The following is a 22,416-nucleotide window of genomic DNA, read 5'->3' on the forward strand; positions in this document are numbered from 1 at the left end:
GTGGACTTGGGGTGCAGTGCAGAAAAACGTTTGCCTCGTAAACCAGTCCCACCCTCTCCTCCTCCGCGTTTGGATTTTGGAGATGAGCTCAGTCTGGGTAGGAGCCCATAGAAGGTGTTCAGCCCCGAAAAGGTGTGTGGCTTTATTTTGGCCTGTGCAGATTTACACAATATTGTATTGGCTGATGGAGTGACTTCTGATGGGCCGGCCCCACGAGAGGATGTGAACCAGCAGAGCCTCCTCTGGGTATGGACGGAGGAGACAGGTCCTGAAGAACCGCTACTGAAATGTAAATAAACGTATGTTTAGCAAATGATTTATTTAATCAGTGATGTGATGCCAGCAGCCTGGAAAATAACATATCAGCTAAAGGGAGATTAAATGCAGACAGAGGACGTTTAGTCAAACATTTTATTAAAGGTATACTGGAGGATCCTTAGAACTAATCAGAATTGTATGGTTCCAAAACATAATTGTGCAGTCATAATGCCAATCAATGTGGGAACGCGTTTGTGTGATGACATGTATTGTCGAGTCGCCGCCTCTGTGCGCGCTCTGGTTTCGAGCCGCGCATGCACAGAGCATTGTTTAGGAGGTGGCATGCAATGGGAGCTGGGAGCAACCAAATCACCTCATTCAGAAGCGGCTTGCTCCTCCCACGAACGCCTCCGAAGATGGCTAGCCACAAAAAAAGAACATTGTTTTAGATGGCAGAGGATAGAAGAAAGGCCATAGAAAAAGAAGGGCAAAACGCGTGTTTTACTCGGAGATTCCTTTACGAGGTGGCAGACATTCAAAGCACAAAAGGGATTTAGGACTGATCACGACGTGGGGAAGTTTCTGCTGGACAGGTAACATTCTTATTATCCCATTCAAATGTGTTTCTGCTGCATAAACACGTAAGACGCTACTTTATGGATCGTATTCTTATGTATGATTGGAAGAAGAGTCCGACATGATCACAAATGTGTTTTAATCCTATGCGGAAAAACGATGCTCCAGCTGCGCGGATGTAAACAAACTGACATGCGGCTGACGTGCGCGCTCCTACAGTCCTCATGCGGAGGGAGCCGCGCATGCGCAGTGCTCCAAAAATGGCAAATCGGCCATGTTGTACGAAATCGGTAGCCTCGTGAACCAGACCCGCCCACTCCTCATCCACATTGGATTTGGACTTGGGCTTAGTCTGGATAGGAGACCATAGAAACTTCTTGCAGGGGGTGTCGATTACTCCTTTGACTGACAGCGCACTTCAGCCAATCAGCGCTTCAAAACAAATACGTCATCAAAATGTGTTCGCTTCTCTAAGGGTTAGCTTTAGCTCATTAGCTCTAGCTTCCCTACACGCAAAGACACGCGAAAACGTCTTTTCCTGTGAGAAACTCACCAAGCGCAGACTCTTGCTCTTGCTTGATTGTTGTAATACTTGGTATATGGGCTATAACTTTACTTATTGCAGCTTTCAGACGATGGTTAAAGTTAAAGTCCGTAATCTCCGCTTCACGCAGTGATGATGTCACTTCCGGTTTAGCCACTGAAATTCACCAAAAAAATTTGAAAACAAAAAGTGGCAACGCTGATTGGCTCGGCCGTTCACAACCAAGTGAAATCCCCTTCTATGGGCTCCGACCCAGACTGAGCCCAACTCCAAAATCCAAATGCGGATGAGGAGTGGGCGGGGCTGGTTTACGAGGCAACGAAATCGGTGGAGAATCCTCGAATATACCTTTAAGAATTCTATAAATTGTCTTTAATTTGAGCGGTACCGGCAGCGGGTGGCACACGCCGCCCTCGGTGGCCTGAGTCCCGGGTCCGCTCGGTCCTGCGTCCTCTTCGGTCCGGGGTCCTGCTCGGCACCGGGCCCGGTGCTGGTGTGTGTGTCTCAGTGGGACTGTCACCACTTTGCGAGGCGGGACTGGTCGCAGTGTCGCTGCTGTCTGACTCTGAGTCATAATTAAACAAAACAATAAAAAATCTGAGCTGTATAACGTGAGTCAGCCTCATTATTTGTAATATTAGGGTTAAATTAAAGGACCGATAATCTTTTCAGACCTCAGCCGGTGTCCGTTTGTCCAGGTGACGCTGTTCATCGCACCGCAAGCTTCCAGACAGCGTTTTTCTATTCTCCTGTAATTCCAGTTTTTATTCTTCCAAATAGCTCATCCTGATTTACCTCAACCTCAGACCTGAGAGGATTGATTAACAGCTCGGAAAAAGTTTCTTTTTTCGCCAAAATCGCTCCTTTTCCATGTTTGACCTCAGTGGGCGCGACTTCAGAACTGTGAATATTTCAGGGCGTAACATGTTAATGACGATCAAATTCAGCCGCCGCATTTATCAACACCCGATCACTCAAACGCTGAGATCGGCGAGGTACAGAAGTTTCTATATTGCCATGCGAGCCCCGTCGTATGATGAGCTCACCGCTCAGATATACACCCATTTCAAAGGTCGTTTGAAAAGTGAGGGCCAATGTGTTACATCAGTGTCTTTCAAAACATAAATGTGATATATGACAATCAAATTGATCATAAGCGGGAATTTTTCAATTATTTTATCTGCCAATCTCAAAAACTTCTCTTGTAGACATTTTCTGATTATTCCTGCAACCATATGAAAACATGATAATCAAAACAGCTTCATTGGGGGAAAAAATAAAGATTGCCTTGAAGCAATAAGATAGCCAAGGAAATACCAGAGGAAACATGACAGTTTGTCAAATTTGCCTGAAAAGCATGAGCTCTGAAAGATACGTACGACTTGTGACATTAGAAACGATAAAACTAATGTTAAATCCAATCACCAAGTGTGAGCTCATAAGTTTGCAAGACTGCAAGACTCCTGACTTATCCCACACACCCACGTGAAAACAGCTCTATAACCCCCAGCATCATAGAAAAACGATGCTGCATTGCTGACAATAGAATTTTAGCAAGTGGAATAACCGGGAATTAATAACCTAATCATAATAAAGCATGTTTAGATTAGTTTAACCAGGCAAAACAGGATAAAATAAGATTTATGTTAGGGTAGAGACCTGTACAGTGTTGTCAGCAGCAATACACACAGAGATACATACATACTAAACAGAAAAATTGTTTATGAACACAACTGTGCTACCTTAGGTACAAAATAAACACATAAACAGATCTACCCAAACACAGAATATGGAATACACGTTAAAAAACAGTGCAAGTCCAGATGAAAAATTAATAATAAACTGTAATATGCAAAATATGCCATAATTTGCTACATTCTACGATTCAGAAACATTCTCCGTGTGTGCATATGTCTTTTTGCGTGTGATAATAACATACCAGCATAAAATTGAAAGAGCCTATCACCGCTCCACGACAGCGAGCGTTGCCCGGTCCAATATGGCGGTGATATTGTCGCTTGTCAAAACGTCATCACGTGTGATACCGGACGTGCTTCCGCGTGAAAGCTCACTGACCCGGATGTTGAAGTGTATCGAAAGGAAAGCGGAGGATACTGAGTCACAATGGTACGTTTAAAGAAATGTGTTAAATATTGTTATTTTAGCAACCGTGGAAATACGTGTAGCAGTTATATTGGTAATTGTATCTTATGTGGAATTATTTATCGTACTTTGGGGTGTATTTTTGTCTTTCCAAACCGGGTAACTATGAATGTGATTAGTCACTGGAGCTAAAGCTAGCTAGCTGTCAGGTTAGCTTAGAGTGAGACCGATGAATTAATCTCTCCGTGCTTATAAATTTCTCACATGTTTTAAACGTCACATATATACTGATATGAGCCGGTGTTTTCGGTTGCAGAATACGCGGGGTCTCCGTTCTCAGCTGAAAGACAGCGTGCCAGTGGCTGGCTTCTGTCCGCAAGGATCCTACGGAGTGCAGGACTCTCTACGAAGCGGGTGAGCAATTACCGGAGTCTGGTGACAAAAAGTGATGGATTATATCCACATATACTGCAATCTGTCGATCCTTCATCCTGGTGCTTTTCAACCCTCGATCAAGCTTATATTCTGCCACGATGAAAGAGCTCGATTGATAAACTGTACTGTTCTAAATGTCAGTGCAGTTTTATGTGGAGATGTAAAACTCTGTATGACTTCCCATGTAATTTACCCAGCTTTCAGATGATCGTGTATTAATATAGTCTGTCCCTGCAAACTCATTTAATGTCCCCATGCAGGAACAAACTAAAGAAGTGCTAAACTTCGGAAATGGTAACTTTCATCATTGATTAGATGATAGAATTCTCTTATATTTTGCACCATTAATGTATAAATATCCCAATCACCTTAAGTAAATGTCCATTTATATTTTGTCGATCTTTTCACCAGTGTGTGAACATACAAGATCAGCAACATTATTTGGGAAGTCAGAAGTTATGTTTTTCTGAATCTTGAGCTGGATTAATCGTGTACTAATTTCTCAAGTCTAACCTTTCTATCGTGTGACAAGTTCACTGTGGAAAACATTCTTCCTAACCTAAAAGAATCACTTTGACATTACACTATTGCAGCTATAAGAACTTCTGAAGTTAGAACAAGTTTGTAATATTGTACAATTGGTTTTATTTGAGGATGACACAAGTGTTTTTTTTATTAAGAGGGATTTACAGGAAGTTGAAGACAATAACTTCAGAAATGTCATTTAAAAACATGAATACATTTATAATTCAATCTAAATATAACTTAACTCATGTTTTGTGAGAAGTGTCAAAGGAATATTAATTCAATAATACAGATGGATGGTATTGACATAGTAAGAATTCCTAAAGTCAGACATTTCTTATTGAGATCAAAAACTGGAAATTTCATGGTAAGAATGTACAAAAGCTACGAAAAATGTATTTACATCACACTCTTCAGATTCACAGTACTTTACAAAGAAATAAAGGAATTGCCTTACGTCAAGGCTATTCAGAATCTCAAGAAAATCAGACTATGAAATACATTTAACCAAAGCTATTCAGAAAGACACGATAATGCTTTAAGGTCTTAAAGAGGCGAGTGTGTTAGGAAGTTTGTTCTACAGGTGAGGAGTGTAGGATCTAAAAGTAGCTTCGCTTTGTTTCCTGTGACTTTGGGAACACTGAGTAAACCTCTTCCTGAGAGGATTTCTGGTCGATGGTTCATCTTCTACATGTTCATCTGAGATTTATTTAGACCCAAGAACATTCAAAGCTTTTGAAATCAATTCTTCAACACACACAGGCAGTCAGCTGACCTTTAACCTCTCCTCCTTGGGGCCATAAACAACGACAGAGGTTTTTTCTTGGTTAAGTTGTAATATTCATGATCTGAGTCTGAAGAGCAGGTCGATGTTTAATCAGAGAGCCTTGAGGAGCCCCGTGCTCGGGATAATTCATAATTACCTATTGACGCAGAGTAGTCAAGTTCCTCAGAGGTCACATAAATTCAGCATAGTCAAACTGATTTGTTGTCCTTTTTTTTTAAATCCAAGCTTTGATTCTAACCTAATGTTTTCTTCTCCTCCTGATCAGTTTCACGAGTGTAAAGAATGAGTTGATTCCCAGCCACCCGCTGGAGCTGTCAGAGAAGAATGTAAGTCACCTGAGCTGAATGGAGCTGGAATTCCCACACAGTTCAATGAGATTGCAGGTCTTCTCACTGCTTTAGTCTGGTTTCCATCTAATATTTGCATAGCGTGTGGTGAGAGTGTGTTTGTGTGAAGCTGATATGGGTCCTGTACTTGATTTTTTCTGTGCTGTGCTGACTCCTCTCCTCTCTGCGGGTCACAGTTCCAGCAGAACCAGGACAAGATGAACCTGTCGTCACTCAGAAACATCCAGGGTCTGCACGCTCCGCTCAAGCTGCAGATGGAGTACAGAGCAGCCCGACAGGTAAACCAAGCAGCAGACTGGCTTTATGTTGACTTCATTGATTTTTTTTTTTTTTTAAATCTTAATTAATAAAATTACTCTTGTTCTTGTTTTCTCTTAAGAGATGTAGAGTTTCTGTTTCTATCTTTAAAGCCGGGTCTTCCATGTGATCCCCGCTGCTGTCGGCTCTCGTTCTCAGTTCAGTCTCTTCCCTCCCTTCCAGATTCAGCGTCTGCCATTCTTACCGAGCTCTCACTTGGCTCTGGACACTCTGAGAGGAAGTGACGAGTCCATCGGCTTTGAGGACATCCTGAACGGTGAGAAGCTACCCTTCCTCCCCCTCCTCCCCCTCCCCCTCCTCCTCCTCCTCCTCCTCCTCCTCCTGACCTCTGTGTTGTCTCCTCTGACAGATCCAGGCCAGAGTGAGATCATGGGCGAGCCGCACATGATGGTGGAATACAAACTGGGAATGCTTTAAAAGAACAACCCTCCACACAGATTAGGTTTATGTTTATCCACTCAATAAGTCCTTCGCTTCAGAGAGTTTCAGGTTCTAATCCGCTGCCGCAGGAGACCGGTTTGATGTGTGTTTTGTTGAAATCAGTCATTCAAAGGCTGCTTTTCTATGATTTCTAATAAACTTCATAACGTTCCTCCTGATCTGGGCTCAGTTGTTTGTGAAACGTTGCCCTGAAGCCGACGTGCTGCGTGGCTTTACAGGCTCACATTCTTATCTCGCAGAATAATTCACTTTATATTCACCTTTTCTCCATGTTTCTGTAGATTTTTTTCAATGTTATTGACTAGTTGGTGGCTCTAACTTGCTCAGAAGAGAAGACAAGCTTTTTAATTGAAGGTCCAAATTAAGAAGAAAAAAAATTGTCTTTTTAACCTACATATTGTAATTTCAGACATGAAATAGAATTTAAAAGCACCATGTGCAGCAGTAATATTTGTTTGCCTGGAAATGTTTCCTGTAGCCATCAATACACTTATTGTACTTTTCAGCTGGAATTTTCTCTCTGAGTCTCACACATTCTATAAATATATTTAATCTACAAAAAAATAAAACAAATATGATCACACACACAGACTGTGGCAATTTCCATAGTTAATCACCATTAACGTAAAATGTTCAAAGCATTTGTCAGCCCCTCAGGGAAGTTGCAATGCTGCGGTTTCAACAATTTATCTGAAGCCAATGTCCACAAAAAATTGCAAGGTCACGCAGAATTCATGATCAGTGCAACTTGAAAAAATTTCAAGGTCGCAAATTCATGAAAATTAGCTGAACTTCGATTAATTGTTGAAATTACAGAATTCCATCTTCCTGATTTCTTTCCATTTTGTCTTAGTAAGGAATCAAATGAACACAAAGAATTTCCTTTTTGACCGTTTAGAATTTTCTTTTAAAATAAAATTGCATTTTTAGACCAACTTAACACGAGTATGTCAAATACAGATTTCAAAATGAGGAAAGCCCTAGAACAAGTTATTTGATCTATGACAGCCATACATTAATTTCTCACAATTAATACGATTAATTGACAGCCCTAATTTCCAAGCGTTTTCAGGGGCTCTTGCCTCTTCTGAGTGAAGTTTGCATGTTCTCTCTCATGTATGTATTAATTTTCTGCGGGTACTTTTGTTTCCTCACTCAAAACATGTACAAAAATTCAATTAATGGCCTTAAATGACACATCAATGTGGTTCCAATATTTTTCACTGTCTGCTCTGCTGAGATCTCACTGTTTCCCCCCATTTGGGAAAAAAAACATAATTTGCTCTGTGGTCCTGCTGCAGTAGCAGCTCCGTCCCTCATGGCGTCTCCTCCGCGCTTCGTGCTCCATCCCTCTCCCTCTCGGGGGAGGATCTCGGCTCCATCCCTGGCTCAGAAAACATTTCCTCTTTTCCATGAAACAAAAGCACAGATGGCTGCCAGCTCAGCCTCGCAGTGTGAGCGACAAGGCAACAATGTGAACGTGTGACTCGGGGGCCTTGCTGCTGATATTTTAGTTGACACTCCAACTGCGGTGCGCCGAAAGAGATAAACACAAGCAGGCTTGTTTGCAGACTTTGAAGCTAAACTTGGATAATCCCTCTCTCTCTCTCTGTCCTTTCCTGATGAGAAATAGTCACATGAAGGATTCCTCACTGATACTTATTGAATTTGTCATATGTGAAATCAGGTGGAGCGTCTCTCTGCTGCAGGATTCAATCTCATTAAAGCCATTTATTTCCATGTGATTCCAAGAGCTAACGCAAGGTCACGGGGATGGAGTGAGTCAAAGCTCGCATGTTTCTTTTTTTATACTTAGTCACAATAATAACAGCTATTTAAAAATAAATGACTCTTAATCCATGTTATATAAGAAAAAATCTCATTGGATTTTTACTGGATTATAAAAACTATGCATAATAATGAGACATGAAGTCCTAATTAGTCAATAATGAAGCAGATTCTCCTCCAGGTGGTGATTCAGATGCGTCTCAGTCGAGTCCCGTTAGAGCTCCACAAGGCAGATCAGCAGGGAAGAGGAGGAGGAAGGGGACGCTTCAAGGCTCCATGTTTGGGATTCTGTCTTATAATCCTGATTTATTCCCAGAGTCAGTCCCAGCTGAGGAGAGACAATTTCCACCCGGGACACATCAACAGGACAAATACTCTCATTCACACACACACAGCTTTTCGTGTACGAGCCATTCATGCTTATTGTTTGCAGGTTATTCAGTTTATTTGGGTGTATTGTTGCATTTAATTAGACTCAGGTAGGTAGGTGGAGTCCACACAGTTCTCACCAGACCACAACACACCTGGAGAAAACCTCAGGGGGGAAGTTTGACTCACAGACGCCCTCAAGTCTGAGCTCAAACCGGAGAGTTCCTCGTCGTGAGGTGACAGTGCAAACCACTACCCCACTAAGCACTGTCTGAAGTTGTAATAACGAGTTTCCACTCTCCTCTTTCTGAGTGCTGACAGACTGGAACACATCTCCCAACATGAAAGCTCTCCCCTACAGGACTGACGTCAAGGACGCGCCAGCGTCAAGGTCAAGCATCCCTGACGTCACGGATTGTCCGATATCCTCATATCTTCTACCTGCAGTCACTTTGGAGCCGTTTGTTCTATATGCTGCCGCTCATCGTATCTGATTGTTCAGACGGAGCGCTCCACCCAGGTGACAGCTGGTTGTGAACAAATAATCTGAATTCCTCATCTCTTTGTCTGGGCTGAATCACTTCACTGGCTCTGATTCTGCTGCTCACAGCACATTCTGCTCTGCATGTGTGGTTCCATCCAGAGAGCACATCACCCCTGCAGGAGGAGGAGTGTTTGATTCCTCCACCTGAACATCCAGAAGTTAAAAGAAACGGCCTCAAACTATCATCTCAGTTCATCCTTATAAACATATAAATCTTATACTGTGAGGCTAAACCAGCACAGGATTCTTTAATTTCCTCCACTTGTGATACTACAGGATGAGTTACGATGATTAGAGTGAGTTATCGCGAGAGTAGAGATTCACCGGCGCGAGATTTGAGCTCAAACTGATGCTACATTCAAAGACTGTAGGAAAAAAGGGAAACTCCTACATTAGAAGAGTTTACTGTCTTAAATTGTGAAATATCTCTATTGTTAACTGTGCTGACTAATTAGATGTGGTGTTATTGGTTAAAACAGTTTATTTTACTTTATTTTTCATTTTGTGCAATAAACCACCTCCACATTGTTTTCAGCTGCAAGTAAAAATTAACAACTTCCCCAAATAATAATGGTGGAAATAGTGGTAAGTACACACCTCATAGCAGGAAGGGCGTGGGTTTAAGTTTGAAATAGGCTTTTCAGTGTGGAGTGTGTGTGTTCTCATGAGAAGTTTCCTCCCACAATCCAAAAAACATATTTTAAGCTAATTGTACCCACGAGATTACCTCAGTGTGTGTGTCATATATTGATGGTTTGACTATGATGGGCTGTTTTCAGGATCCCTCAGTTGTGTTAAAGTTAAAGATATACACACTATCTTAATCTTTTGTACTACTCTGACCTCGACTAGACCAAAACAGACAGATAACCACACACACACACACACACACACACACACACACACACACACACACACACACACACACACTCCTACAGGCAATTTCATAGCCACCAATCAACCCCAGAACCTATTTATTCAGTTTTTGCAGTTCGTCTTTGTTTATGAATCACCAGGATATTGACGACTGATTTCCGTCAATCCGTCATCACTGCTTTTGACTTTTATTCAGTTAATTTTTCACTTATCAAACCAACAAAATGACAAACTTCAAATACTTAATGCTGTCCTGTCCTGCAGTCTCTGATAAGAAAATGCAAAAAATTTAGTAATTTTGGTCCATTTCAACTGTAAAAACATCAATGATGTAGTAAAATAGTACAGTGTGGTGAATTTTATGTACCCTCAGTGAATGAGTACGACAACGATGCTACTGACTTTACCAACTTGGGAGAAACTGCAGAGAGTTTCCACCTCTGAGTTTGGTTCTGCAGGTTTATTCCTACTAAAAGTGAGTTTTTCCTGCTCATGTGCAATTGTTGGCTTTTCCCTTTAAAAGTGCTTTCAGATGACTCAGTTGTATTTGGTAATATAGAGTAAATTGAATTATAGTATCCATAAATAAAAATTGTTTAATCAAAGGAAGTGATGTGTTCTATCTACAATGTTTATATGTACAGAATAGGTAGTTTTGGAGAAAAAAAAAGCCGGAAGTGACCATATATGGCAACTTGACCCATAAGTGGAAACGCATGAAGGGAAAGCTGGAGATTACGAGGTGTCATTGAACGCAGCGAGAGAGAGAGAGAGAGAGAGAGAGAGAGCGAGAGAGAGAGAGAAAGAGAGAGAGAGGTTCATTCCTCCGTGCTCTGCCTCCTCTGTCGTGTCAGGGAGAAAAAAGAGGAAGGAAGATGGTTTCTGTCGTCTGCGCGCGCCTGTAGCGGCTCTGCTCTGCAGTCCGAGCGGGGCTCGGTCCGGCACAATCCCTCCGCCGCCGTCCGCCTCACCTGAGAGCGCCGCCGTCCTCTTCGCCCCAGCAGCACACCGGGACACATAAATGGGTGAGATGCGCTTTTTTCTTTTGCTTTGTTTTCTCTCTCTCTCTCTTTTTTTTTTAGAATGGTCCTAAAATAGCGTGCGGGAGCGCCTCCCCTCTGCGCATCTGGATGTGCTGGAATCAACGCGCGAATCCAGATGTGCGCAGGGTTCAGCCCCTCTCTCCTCTCTCCTCTCCTCTCTACTCTCCTCTCCTGCTTCATGTCACGCGCATTTCTTCATCCACCGCGCGTGGGAGGTGCGCGCGCGCCCCTCTCCCTCTCTGTCTCTCGCGCACAGACATGAAGGGAAGCAGCGGCTCACATTGATGAGTTGCAGATGTTGACACGTTTGCATTGACTCCGCGGTGAACGGATGAAACAGGCCCGGCCCGGTGTGCATGTGTGTGTGTGTGTGTGTGTGTGTATTTGTGTGTGTGTGCGTGCGCGCACCCTCGCCTCTTCCCACGGCTGTTGCGCACAATGCGCGCCTATTAATTGGATGCAGATTTTTGGGGGAATGGACCCATCCATCAGCCCTGCAGATGTCATGCAGCGAGGATCCAGACTCCTCGTGCCACTTTCCTTCTATTTTATTTTATTTTTTATCGGAGACATCCCGTCTCTCTGCAGAGGAGCTCTGACTCACATCTCGTCCATATGGAGCCTCCTCCTTCTCCTCTTCCTCCTCCTCCTCCTCCTCCTCCTCCAGGTCCTCAGGGGAAACTTCACACACACTTTATACACTGTCAGTGGATTACCAGCTGGGTAAAAGCGGGCAGAAATCCCTCTTATAGCCTGTTGTAATTAACTTAATTGCAAATGGTGTGTGAATATCCCCCTCCAAAGCTCTCTATTAGCTAAAATCCACATTACAAGAGTCCTCAAAGGATACAGCGGATGTTTATCTCCGGGCATGTAGTCTTTTAAGGAATTTACTAGAAAGAAAACTTCAAAAATGCGGCTTCACAGTTTGGGAGCAGGTCGCACTCTGGCCTCTCTGCAAGGGGGGAGGTGAGGTGTCAAACATAAGGCCTGTGGGCCAGAAGCTGCCCTGCGAGAGACTCCGATCTGGCGCCCCAAAAAGAATACTAGAAAACCAGTATTAAGCCTCACAGCCATGTTTTGTGGACATTTTATTGAGTTCTACATCAATAAAGTTGAGATTGTGAAGAGATTGTATTCATCTGCAGGAGTAACTGTTAGCTTTTGTGTAAACATAGACATTTTCCTCATGTATACTTTCCGCCTAAACAAGGGAAAACTTTAAAGCTCAGGTCTAAATGTCACTATGGCACTATTTTTCCAGCCTGGCTCACTCAGGATACTGGACTGAACACGTGTTTGACATCGATGGTGTAGATTTGCTTTTATGTTGTTTTCTATAATAAAGGCTAAAAAGCTGAATATATGCAAACGTCACGTACACCGTTTGTAGTTTCATGTGAAATAAACGCAGAATATCACACCGATAGTGGATTTCTGAGGATTTTCAAGCATGAAATGTGTTAAAATGGTTACGGTGTGAGTTTGCGCAGTGACAGGAACACACAATATGTCCAGTGTTGCTGAGAAGAGTCTCATTTCCTCCTGTGAAAGCAAAACTTTCACTCTCTCCACCTCCGCTGAAAGTGCTCAGCAGGCCTGTGGGGGTGGGGGCGGGGGCGCTCTGGTGAATCGGGAGGGGGTGTGTGTGTGGAGGATCGGGATCAGGATCGGGATCAGGATCAGGATCAGGATCAGGATCAGGATCAGGATCGGCCCATGAGGCTGAATCTCTCTTCCTTTCATGTGGGAGAGTCTGCTGAGCCTCGCGGTCCACAGGTTGGAGTGGGCGTCCGGCGGCTCCCAGTGGACTCACTGCCGGAAACACACAACCACACACAGGTTCATCCAGACTGGATGAGTGTGTGTGTGTGTGTGTGTGTGTTTCGATCACTCGAGTGGGAGTTTTGTTTTGTCTGCAGGCTTCCAGATAATCTGTCTGCTGTCTCCTGCAGGCCTCCCCTGTGTGCTTCTCAGCCTCCAACAAGCAGTTTATCACCCCCGTGAGCGTCCGCCAGAAATGAGTAACAATTATTAATTCATTATCAGAGAGCGGAAAACATCCGCCGGGCTGGAAAACACAGATTTTTAAAAAAATGATCTAATATTTGCAAACCATAAGTAAACAGCTGAACTGATCAGCATTTAATACATTATTTAACTATTATTATTAATGTTGCTGAACATAACTGCTGCAACTGTGCATAGGCCGTCAACAGTTGGCAGTGGATGGACGATAAGAACAATGTTTTCCTCCAGAGTGTCCAGATTCTCCCGGTCCTGCTGGTTTTAGAGTTGACAGTCACCGTAATAGCAGTCCAACATGGAACTGTAATCGCCATCGGTTACGGCCCCCTTTAATTCAGAAAGGAAATAAAATCCTCTGTAAACATTAAAAACGGCTTCACAAACACCTCATTCCCAATGGAAATGATTGTTCTGAATTAAAATGAGTTCTGAATAAAGTGGCGGATTCATTGCGCTTTAAATTAATTCCGGTCTTTCTGCTCGTTTCCTTGTTCTGTCCCGATGACGCACATATTCCAATATGGCCGCCCGGAGCAGGCGCTGAACTGGAGTCAAGATATTTATTTAATAAGAGTTTTGTAGGAAATGGACAAAAAGAGTAGATGGACGGAAGCAGAGAAATGTGGAACTTTTCAAAGCTGTAGCGTCAAAGATAATCGAGAAAGATATAAAGAGAAGAAGCAGAAGCCAGAATTAGTTTTCCTCCAGCAGAAGTATCGTTTTTGAAACTTTGCCCTGAAATCATGAACCTTTCCATAATGAGTTAGGTATTCCTCTGTCATCATCTCAAAGCTTTTGGTCATCATGATGAGAAGTTCTCAGATTTGTTTTCTGCAGGCGTCATGCAGCACGGGGTGAAACTAAAGCGTGAGTAAGTGTGTTTTCCGCCTCCGACGGGTTCGTGCGGCGCCGCACGTCACTCTGCAGGCCGACATCCACTCCGTCTGTTTGGTTTCACCTTTTAAACCCCGGGCCTCGTATGTGCATCGTGTCAAGCTGTGGTGTGTGTGTGTGTGTGTGTGTGTGCGTGGTCAGGGCATGTAGGCGGCTTGGTGCCGGCGCTGCAATGTGTCGTCGCGCCCTTCCACCAGCGATGGGCTCAAAAAAAAGCTTAAAAAAAAAAGAGAGTGAAACCGCTTTGGTTTCAGGTGGCTGTTCGGTCTGAGGCTTTGTCTCAGAGAATTGAACCCTCATCATCTGAGCTGCCTTCTACTTTTTTCTCAGTTTGTGGACTCTGAAAGAAGCTTTGACCTTCTCCTGTGCATTCCTAACACACATATACACAGTTACACACACACACACACACACACACACATACATATATACACATACGCACACAAGCTCAATGTATATACATTCAGAACATTTTTACAAGCATTAGCAGCTGCACGAGCAGTCACAAGGTGTGTGTGTGTGTGTGTGTGTGTGTGTGTGTGTGTGTGTGTGTGTGTGTGTGTGTCAGATGTTTACAAAGCTGTTGCTGTTATTTACCCCCGGGGTAAATACTTGTTGGTGTCTAGAAAATCTCTCCATTCCAGAAAATCCTCACACTGAGATTCAATAACAACCGGATATTAAATGAAAGTATTTTTCATAACACATGTAACCGTGACACGAGCACTGCATCAAACGCTATATAAGCCATTTTCCTGTAGCACGTGCAGCTCAACCTCATAATGTAAAGCTGCTATTGGAAATAATATAAAGTGTGCAAAATCTGAACAAAATGAAATAAAACTACGGTCCTCTCACAGCTGATGTAAATTAGGGGCAAGAAATGTTTTTTGGAAAGGAGTTATTTGAAAGAGTCTCAAAGCCTTTAAATAGTGCCATGATGAACTTTAAATTAAAACTTTAAAGTTTTTTTTGTTGTGGCGCAGAGTTTAAATGATGAAAATGTCTGTGGCTTCATAGAAATCGAACAATGACGATGGGAATTGACAACAATCTCAACATAAACCCAATTTTAACGAAACCCATAAACTCTCCCTTCACTGATATCTCGGATCTTGAGAAATTTGTCTTCTTGTCTTGAGAAATCATCTTGTTATCTCATTCAAATTTTGCTTTTTATAAGAGTTGTTAATCATCAGCAAAGACTAAGACTTGCATTAAAACATTTAAATCATAAATGCAGTTGAACTTTTTTTTATAAAACATGAAGATTTAGATTCAAAACATCCCATTTCAAAAGATCTTTGTGTTCAGCCATAATCGATTTACTCTAATCACTCTGTGTTTTGCTTTTAAAGAGGATAAAGTATAAAGTACAGATATTTGTCTTCAAAAGTAGTGAGTAATAGTTAAAAGTCACCAGAAATGTGGACGTTTCCTCAAGTACGGATCCCTTAAAGTACAAACAGGTTTCCCTCCCAATATCACTATAATAGTGTCATAAAATGCAGCAAATTAGATCACAAATAAACCAAAAAGCATAAAAAAAGGTTCCAAAGTCATTGGCGGTGCTGAACAGAACCACATTGCAGTTATTATGATTGTTATTATTGTAGTTATTCTAATTCATTTGAACCCGCTGTGCTTCCTCTTGGTGATTTAATGTGGCCTGAAGTTGTGTTTACTGAACATTTTACTCATTTAACAGTCTATTTTTTGTGACGGAGAGATTAAATCTGTCAGATTAGATTCTTAGACGTCAGATCTTCTGGAGCTGCATCGAATCAGCTGTGACAGAGATGAAAATCTGGACTCATCTAGTCAGCAGTTTACTTCTTCATGCAGTTGTAGTTTTGCATTTTTCTACATTTGAAGGAAAACAGCACGTTTAGAAAATATAAGTGTATTTTATGCACACATTAATGCCCCCCCTCGTTATCCACCCCCCCTCCTCTCATTCAGGACCCCCGCTCTTCGCCGATGTTGGTACAGTCTGGGTTCTCTTCCACAGACATGCTTGTCGGGTTGATTAGTGGCTCCAAATTGACTGAATTTGCGAGCGGTTTTCTCCCGCCGGTTGCTTTTCGGATGCTAATCGGCACATTTCTGATCCTTAAAAAGTCAAAAGTGTGTCTTTACTTTTTGGCTTGAATTGAGAAGTTGTGTCTAAAATGATGCAAATCAGTGTTTTCTGGCGTGACCCAGCATGGCCGTCACACTCATTTTTAGTTCGGGAGCCATTTGGACAGCCTCATTCGATCTCAAGCGGGATGAAAAATTAGTACTCCAAAAAAATGAACGCAGAGAAGTGCACTAAATGTGAACATTTTCACAATTTTGGCCTCAGATGATATTCACAAACAGTTTAATAAAGTTCCAGTAAATTTATTTGCTATCTAAAATCTAAACGCGAAGCAGCATTTAGGAAAAGTTGCGTTTCCCTGTTGCCATGGAGATAGAGTCAGTATGTTTGCCAAAAGCTGCTGGATCCAGTCGATCTTTAAAGCACTTCTCCAATAAAAAAAACCCATGAAAAGCTTGGTGAACGAAAAAAAAAAAAAAAAAAAAAAAACTTCCTGGGAATGTTTATGGTCTCTTCTTCACCGTTTCCACCTTAAATGCAGTTTCTTGCTTCTCTGCTGCACGTGCAGCAAATATTTACATGATTTCGCAGCTTTGTGCTGGATTGTGTTGAAAGCTGAGAAACCTGCTCCAGGATAAATATTTGAGACGCTCCAGACAAACAGTTTGTGGGCAGAGGAGCTGGCGAAACGCAGGGACGACAGGAAGAGACGGCATGTAGCGAGTCTCCAAGTGTTCCAGGCTTTGCTTACGAGTAAACTCGACCGGAGTGTGAGAACAGCGTTTCTGCTGATTGTGTGTGTGTGTTTGACCTCTGACCTCTGTGTGCCGGCAGTGGAGGCCGTGGTGGAGTTCGACTATGAGGCTCAGCAGGATGATGAGTTGAGCCTGACGGTGGGGGACATCATCGTGAACATCCGGCGGGACGACGGAGGATGGTGGGAGGGCGAGCTGGCCGGACGCAGGGGCCTGTTCCCCGATAACTTCGTCAGGGTGAGTGACCGCCGGGCGCCGCGCGGCGTCGGCAGCGCCGGCTGCCTGCCTGAGCACAGAAATCAGCATGCGGGTTGTGGTATTGTGGGTGTTACTGGAGCTATTTAAAGCCTCGTACGCACTACGGGATTTTTTTCAATCTTCCCCGATTCAGAGACCACACACTAGAAGACGACAGAAGTGCTGGGTTTAGGAGCGCTGACTTTTCTGTTTCACTGTCTTATAGTGAGTATATTTCACAGACTCTAGCACTGACGGCTGAAGGGGATTTTTGTTTTTAAGCAAGCATCAACACCTTGGTGAGGCGGAGCTGTTCAGCCAATCAGGGAGCTTTACTCTGAGGGTGTGGTCAGGTTGGCTCTGAGCTGACCGGCTCCTCTCGCAGGGCTCCACACACCACGGGATTTGCGATCAGAAATATTAAACATGTTCATTATCTACGATCTCCCCTTCCCACGCCTCCCGAGCGGCTCCGACCGGAAAAAATCTCTCTGAACACACCGCACACACCACGAAGATTGGACCCGAACTCATTTGCATACTCCCGACAATCGGACCTTTGCCGGCTTCGATCGGGAGGAGAAGATCGGGGCAGAATTCGGCCCGATCATCCTGTAGTAACTAAGTAACCTTTGGTCATGTTCAGCACAGGTGAGAGGCAGTTTGGTCTCAGATTGAGGTAAAATGAACAGAAATTAGCATCATATTCATAAATAAATCTGGTTTATTTCACAAGAATGAGCACAGATGAAGGTTTTAAGAACTAAGTGTTTAGATTTTATGCCCCCCGCCCCCGCCCTGATGTCAGGTATTTCAGCTTTCTTGCTGTTTGGGCCGCGCTGTGGCGTCTGTTTGAAGAAGCCCAGTTTGTACTCAGACTGGGTCTAAATCGGGTGGTGGTTAATCCCCCCGCCATGCTGCAGAGGATCTGAAAAAAACAAAGGCGGAACTGTGCGGCAGACACCTCGCGACTTCCTCTTCGATTAAATTGACGGTCGGTTTTAGTCTGGTGAGAAAAAAAAGCAACCTGCGAAAGAAACACATATGTTAACATGAAACGGAAACATACTCACTCTGTTTTTTTCTTTTAAGCGGATTATTTACTCATGTTCATGTACATTTTTTTTAAATTAATGGACTTTTGCATCAATAAAATATCTCAATATGGATTCTGCTTACAATGAAAAGACATTTTCCTGATTATAATTATCATTAATGCCATTGAAGTCTTTCCAAAGTTGTAGCTCAGAACATTATCAGACGAAACCAAGCAGGAAATACGACTGGCGAGGACAGACAGGTGGAATGCACTGTTGTTTTTTTTTCTAGGCCTATTGATCTGTTCCTCCATTTACGGAACGCTCAGAGTCACTGAAAGTCCAACTTCCTGAAAATGAATGTGACTCATGCTGCTACCATCCAGGGGGCCACGGATCTCAGGTTGAGAACCGCTGCTCAGTTTGAATGTGCTGTCCTGAGCTCGTCGTGGATTTACTACACAGACAGCGCAGAGGAGGCTGGTGTCAAATTACACGCACAGGCTGAGGAAAGAAGCTTCTTAAAATGTGTTAATCAGAATATAAATACATCCCTTCATATATGAGAACATAATAACTTGTTTCAGACAGAAGGTGAAGCGAGGAGAATACAAAAGAGCTGAGGATCGTTTTGAGATCGGAATCATGAAACATGAAGAAACAGCCGGCGGAAGGAAAACACGGGTCTATTTGAAGAAGCGGCACAAACACACTCAATCTTTTTATTGTGGCGAGAAGCATTTCTTCAGCTGGCTCACCACAGCTTTGTTATATTTACTTTTTTTAAACGTCCACGTTGCATTTATTCACTGTAATGCTTTGATATTTTAAATAACTTCCTCCATCGACCCATTAGACTCCTCCGCAGAAACTGCTGTCAGAAAGACAGCGTTTTTTAAACATTTCACAATATTTTTCTCCAGAAAGTTTCATTAAAACTGGCTTGATGTTGACATTCTCCTCATTTTACGTAGTAAGTGTTTCGGTTTGTGAAAATATAGACATTCCCATCACATTTACTCTGTACCACAACCCAAAAAAAGCCTTCAAAGGTCAAATTCAAAGGTTAATAGGACACTGTTTAACCAGTTCGGCCCATTCCAGATGAAACTGGGCTGCTCTTGGCCTCTGAACTGAAACGTGTTCGACTCCTCTGCGTTTTGTTTGCAAATCACCTGCAAAGTGCACGCTCACCAAAAGCACCATCTGTTTCCATGATTTGACATGTTTTATGCAGGATTTTAAGCGAGTCATGCCCTTAAATGTGAGCTCGGGAGCAGCTGCAGAGATACGTGCTTGGAACAACAGATAGAGATCCTCCTCATCCTTATCACAGAGGAGAGCGACTCTGACTGAAGCCTCTGCCGCAGCTCTGCCAGATCAGTGTCAGAGTTTATCAGTGGTCGGTGTGAGCCGAGTTTACCGTGATAAGAAGAAGGGGAAGTATCTGGTTCACAGGCTCACGAAGGGGGAAGTAGAAGAAGCGCCGCGGAGCCCCGAGCGAACGGACGCACTGGGCCAAAGGAGCACAAGCACTGTCAGAGTGTTTGGCTTTATTTGTGCTGACTGAATGTCACCGTCAGAGCCGGACAATGTGTGTGTGAGTGAGTGTGTGTGTGTGTGTGTGACACAGAGGAAGGCTGTGAGTAATGCATTAATACCAGACCGCTCCGTCACAAGACTGCAGTTATGGGAATCAGTGACATTAAGCTTAGCAACACCATTGAATCTATCTGTGAGTGAGTGTGTGTGTGTGTGTGTGTGTGCGTAGGAAGTGGGGGATGTGGACATGTGCAGGTTAAAGAAGTGACGGGAAGTGATGGCATGCGAGCAGCCCGCCCTCCAGCTGCCTGCGTTGTGGTTTTTGACTGTTCTCTCATACATCGTAGATGAGAAAACACTGAGGTTAGCGTTCGCAAACGGCGCTGAGCGGCTTCACAAGCGCCAGCTCCAAATGTCACGTCTCTCCAGATCTCCTGATCTCTTCACGCATCTTCCAAACACATCAGTTGTTTTTGTCAAGATCCTCCAACCAAACATTGATAACGGCGCAGTTTTTTACCAATTGATTACCGTGTCGACGGCGGCCCGCCGCCGCCCGGCGAGCAGCAGGAGCTCGCCGAACGAGGAGATTTCCTGGTGAACAGACTCGAGGATATCCTGTTTATTGGAAGCGCTGCAGCCGTGTGACCCCGGCGCTCGGCGGGCCAGCAGAAATCACTTCAGATTGGAGTCACATGGTGGGAAACGCTTCGAGTCGGGAGTCTTCTGGGTTGATGTGAGGATCGGTGTCGTTGTTGGAGGTTCAGACGGAGAACAGTCGAACCAACACTGTCACAATAAACACAGACCTACCCACACTCAGCATATCTACTTACACTATCAACTGTTTCCCTTTTTCCTACTGAATAATGCTCTTTCACCTAAATTCCAGCTCTTCTTGCATCTGTTTTGCTTATTCTTCCCCATTTCTTCTTCTGCAGTGCTCTTCTCAAATATTCACTGTTTTGTTAACATTTTGACAATGTCAAAATCATAAATTCTACTCTTTTTTTCAGCCCATTTTCTTTTGATCTACTCTGGCACCCTGTTTTCTGGACGGTAATTCACACTTTTTTTTGTGCAGCTGCAACGTTTATCAATATTTGAAAAAAATAATAGAGTAAATACCATCTATGGCCACTAGATGTCACTGTATGACGATAGAATGGTGCTAAAGTACCAGAGGACAACCTGTGTTACGACTGTATGTAACTGACAGAGCAAGAGAAATGTCTCCAAAAAGAAAAAGAGTTTTTCGTCCTCTTCAGAACACATTTTTTTGACAGGAATTTAATGTTCAGTTTTACATTTACAGTAAAATCCAACTTTTTCTCTTTTTTTTTAAATCTTATTTCCACAAAAGAAAACCTCCCAGGCCTTGTTCGCACAGTTCTCAAGTCAGACATAATGTTTTAGCGTTTTCGTCTCAGAACATTTTTACCACGTTGTGAAAATGATGACCATTTGCACAGAAACGATGCAGTGAGTGTGTACAGCCAGGAGTAGGTGCTGTTGTTTGGTTTGTAATGAAATCAAATGCACGCGTGTGCAGAGAACAATACGCTATTAACAATGATACAAGCAAATACACCAACATTGTTAAAAACTTAGTATAGCTATAAATGTAAAGGTAAATCGTGTGTTTTCAGTTCAGGGACGACACGGTGCAGTTTGAGCTTCATGTTAAAATCATCAAATGCTGAAAATGAACATTTTCATGGTATTTTCTGTCCAAACGGTTCCCGTTTCTTGTATGCTCGAAGCCAGATGGGCGAATTTGGCTCTTTTATGTGATCTTTTTTTCGTGATGGACAGCGTCAGTGAAAACATGAAGAGGTTTTTTGACTCGAGTGCGAGCGGTGGACGGGGAGTTGTGCAATGAAACGGAGGAAATAATGCATTTCTCAATACAGTCACACTCTGTTTCCTCCTGCTGCTTTTCTTTTTTTCTCTCTCTTTCTGTGCTGTATGTGGGATTGTTTGGAGGAATCCTCCTACACAGAGGCTGCTTGATTCTCTGCATTGTTCTGCATTATCTACGCCGAGGAAAGGTCAGAGGTCCCCTGATAGGGGACAAAGCATGTCCAGCAGTTACTGTCAAGGCTTTTTACCAATCTTTTTGGGGACAGAACAGGCATGATGCAGGTGTTTCCTGCCGGGTTTTTCCTCTGGATCCCCTCCGGAGGAAAGCCGGCGCGCACATCCATTATTCAAGCAGCAATAAAACCTGTTTTACATCTTTCATCCCTTAAGAATTAATGCAGTTCTTCTCATGAGGCCGAGCAGCCTCTTCCAGGCTGTAGGCAGCCGAACGGTTACTGCGTGGGTTTACATCTCTGTTCTATTCCGCCGTGTGTGTGTGTGTGTGTGTGTGTGTGTGTGTGTGTGTGTGTGCGCGCTCCGAATGAATCCATGTAAGGTGCACAGGCAGCGCGTCCTGCGCCTGCAGGATCGATGTGTCTGTCGTTAACGCTGCATTAGCCCACTTAGCAGATGTGAGGGGAATTGGACCTGCAGTTACGTAACGCCGTGCGACCGGGAGACAAACGCTGCGCAGCAACGGCTGCTGCTGCTTCAAATGTGGCGGGGTGTTACAATCCAGGTCATTTTGTCTTGTTGTCGTGTGTTTTTCTTTGACGTGTTTGTTGTTTTGAATCTTTTCTTAAGGTAATCATTTAGTCTTGTGGTTATGTTGTGTCTTTGTGGTAATTTTGTGTTTTTATAGTCTTTTAATAAGTAACTTCTCGTCACTTTATTTGACTGTTTCACATCTGCTTTTGTCATTTGTGTCGTATCTGGTATCATTTCCATATCACCCTCTTTATTTCTCTTTGTGTTTCATTCTTCATCATTTGTCTTTTTTTGATCATGTGTGTATGTTAATTT

At 43.2% G+C, this 22,416-nt stretch overlaps 2 protein-coding genes across 2 annotated transcripts in view; both read left to right on the forward strand.

Annotated features, from left to right (window-relative positions):
- Positions 1 to 3,433: 3,433 nt before the first annotated feature.
- pomp (proteasome maturation protein) lies at positions 3,434 to 6,492 on the forward strand. The gene is made up of 6 exons (XM_030099709.1): positions 3,434 to 3,505; positions 3,798 to 3,895; positions 5,494 to 5,554; positions 5,752 to 5,853; positions 6,056 to 6,149; positions 6,243 to 6,492. Exons 1-6 carry the CDS (start codon positions 3,503 to 3,505, stop codon positions 6,308 to 6,310), a joined length of 426 nt encoding a protein of 141 aa, XP_029955569.1. The 5' UTR covers positions 3,434 to 3,502; the 3' UTR covers positions 6,311 to 6,492.
- Positions 6,493 to 10,715: 4,223 nt separating this feature from the next.
- sh3kbp1 (SH3-domain kinase binding protein 1) overlaps positions 10,716 to 22,416 on the forward strand; it is a 35,421-nt gene continuing 23,720 nt past the window's right edge. The window contains exons 1-2 of the mRNA XM_030099630.1: positions 10,716 to 10,936; positions 16,794 to 16,951. Coding sequence (XP_029955490.1) covers positions 10,933 to 10,936; positions 16,794 to 16,951 — 162 coding nt within the window. The 5' untranslated portion in view covers positions 10,716 to 10,932. The remainder of the gene's footprint in view (positions 10,937 to 16,793; positions 16,952 to 22,416) is intronic.

This window comes from Salarias fasciatus, chromosome 9 (genome assembly GCF_902148845.1).
Source record: "Salarias fasciatus chromosome 9, fSalaFa1.1, whole genome shotgun sequence".
Lineage (NCBI taxonomy): Eukaryota > Metazoa > Chordata > Actinopteri > Blenniiformes > Blenniidae > Salarias > Salarias fasciatus.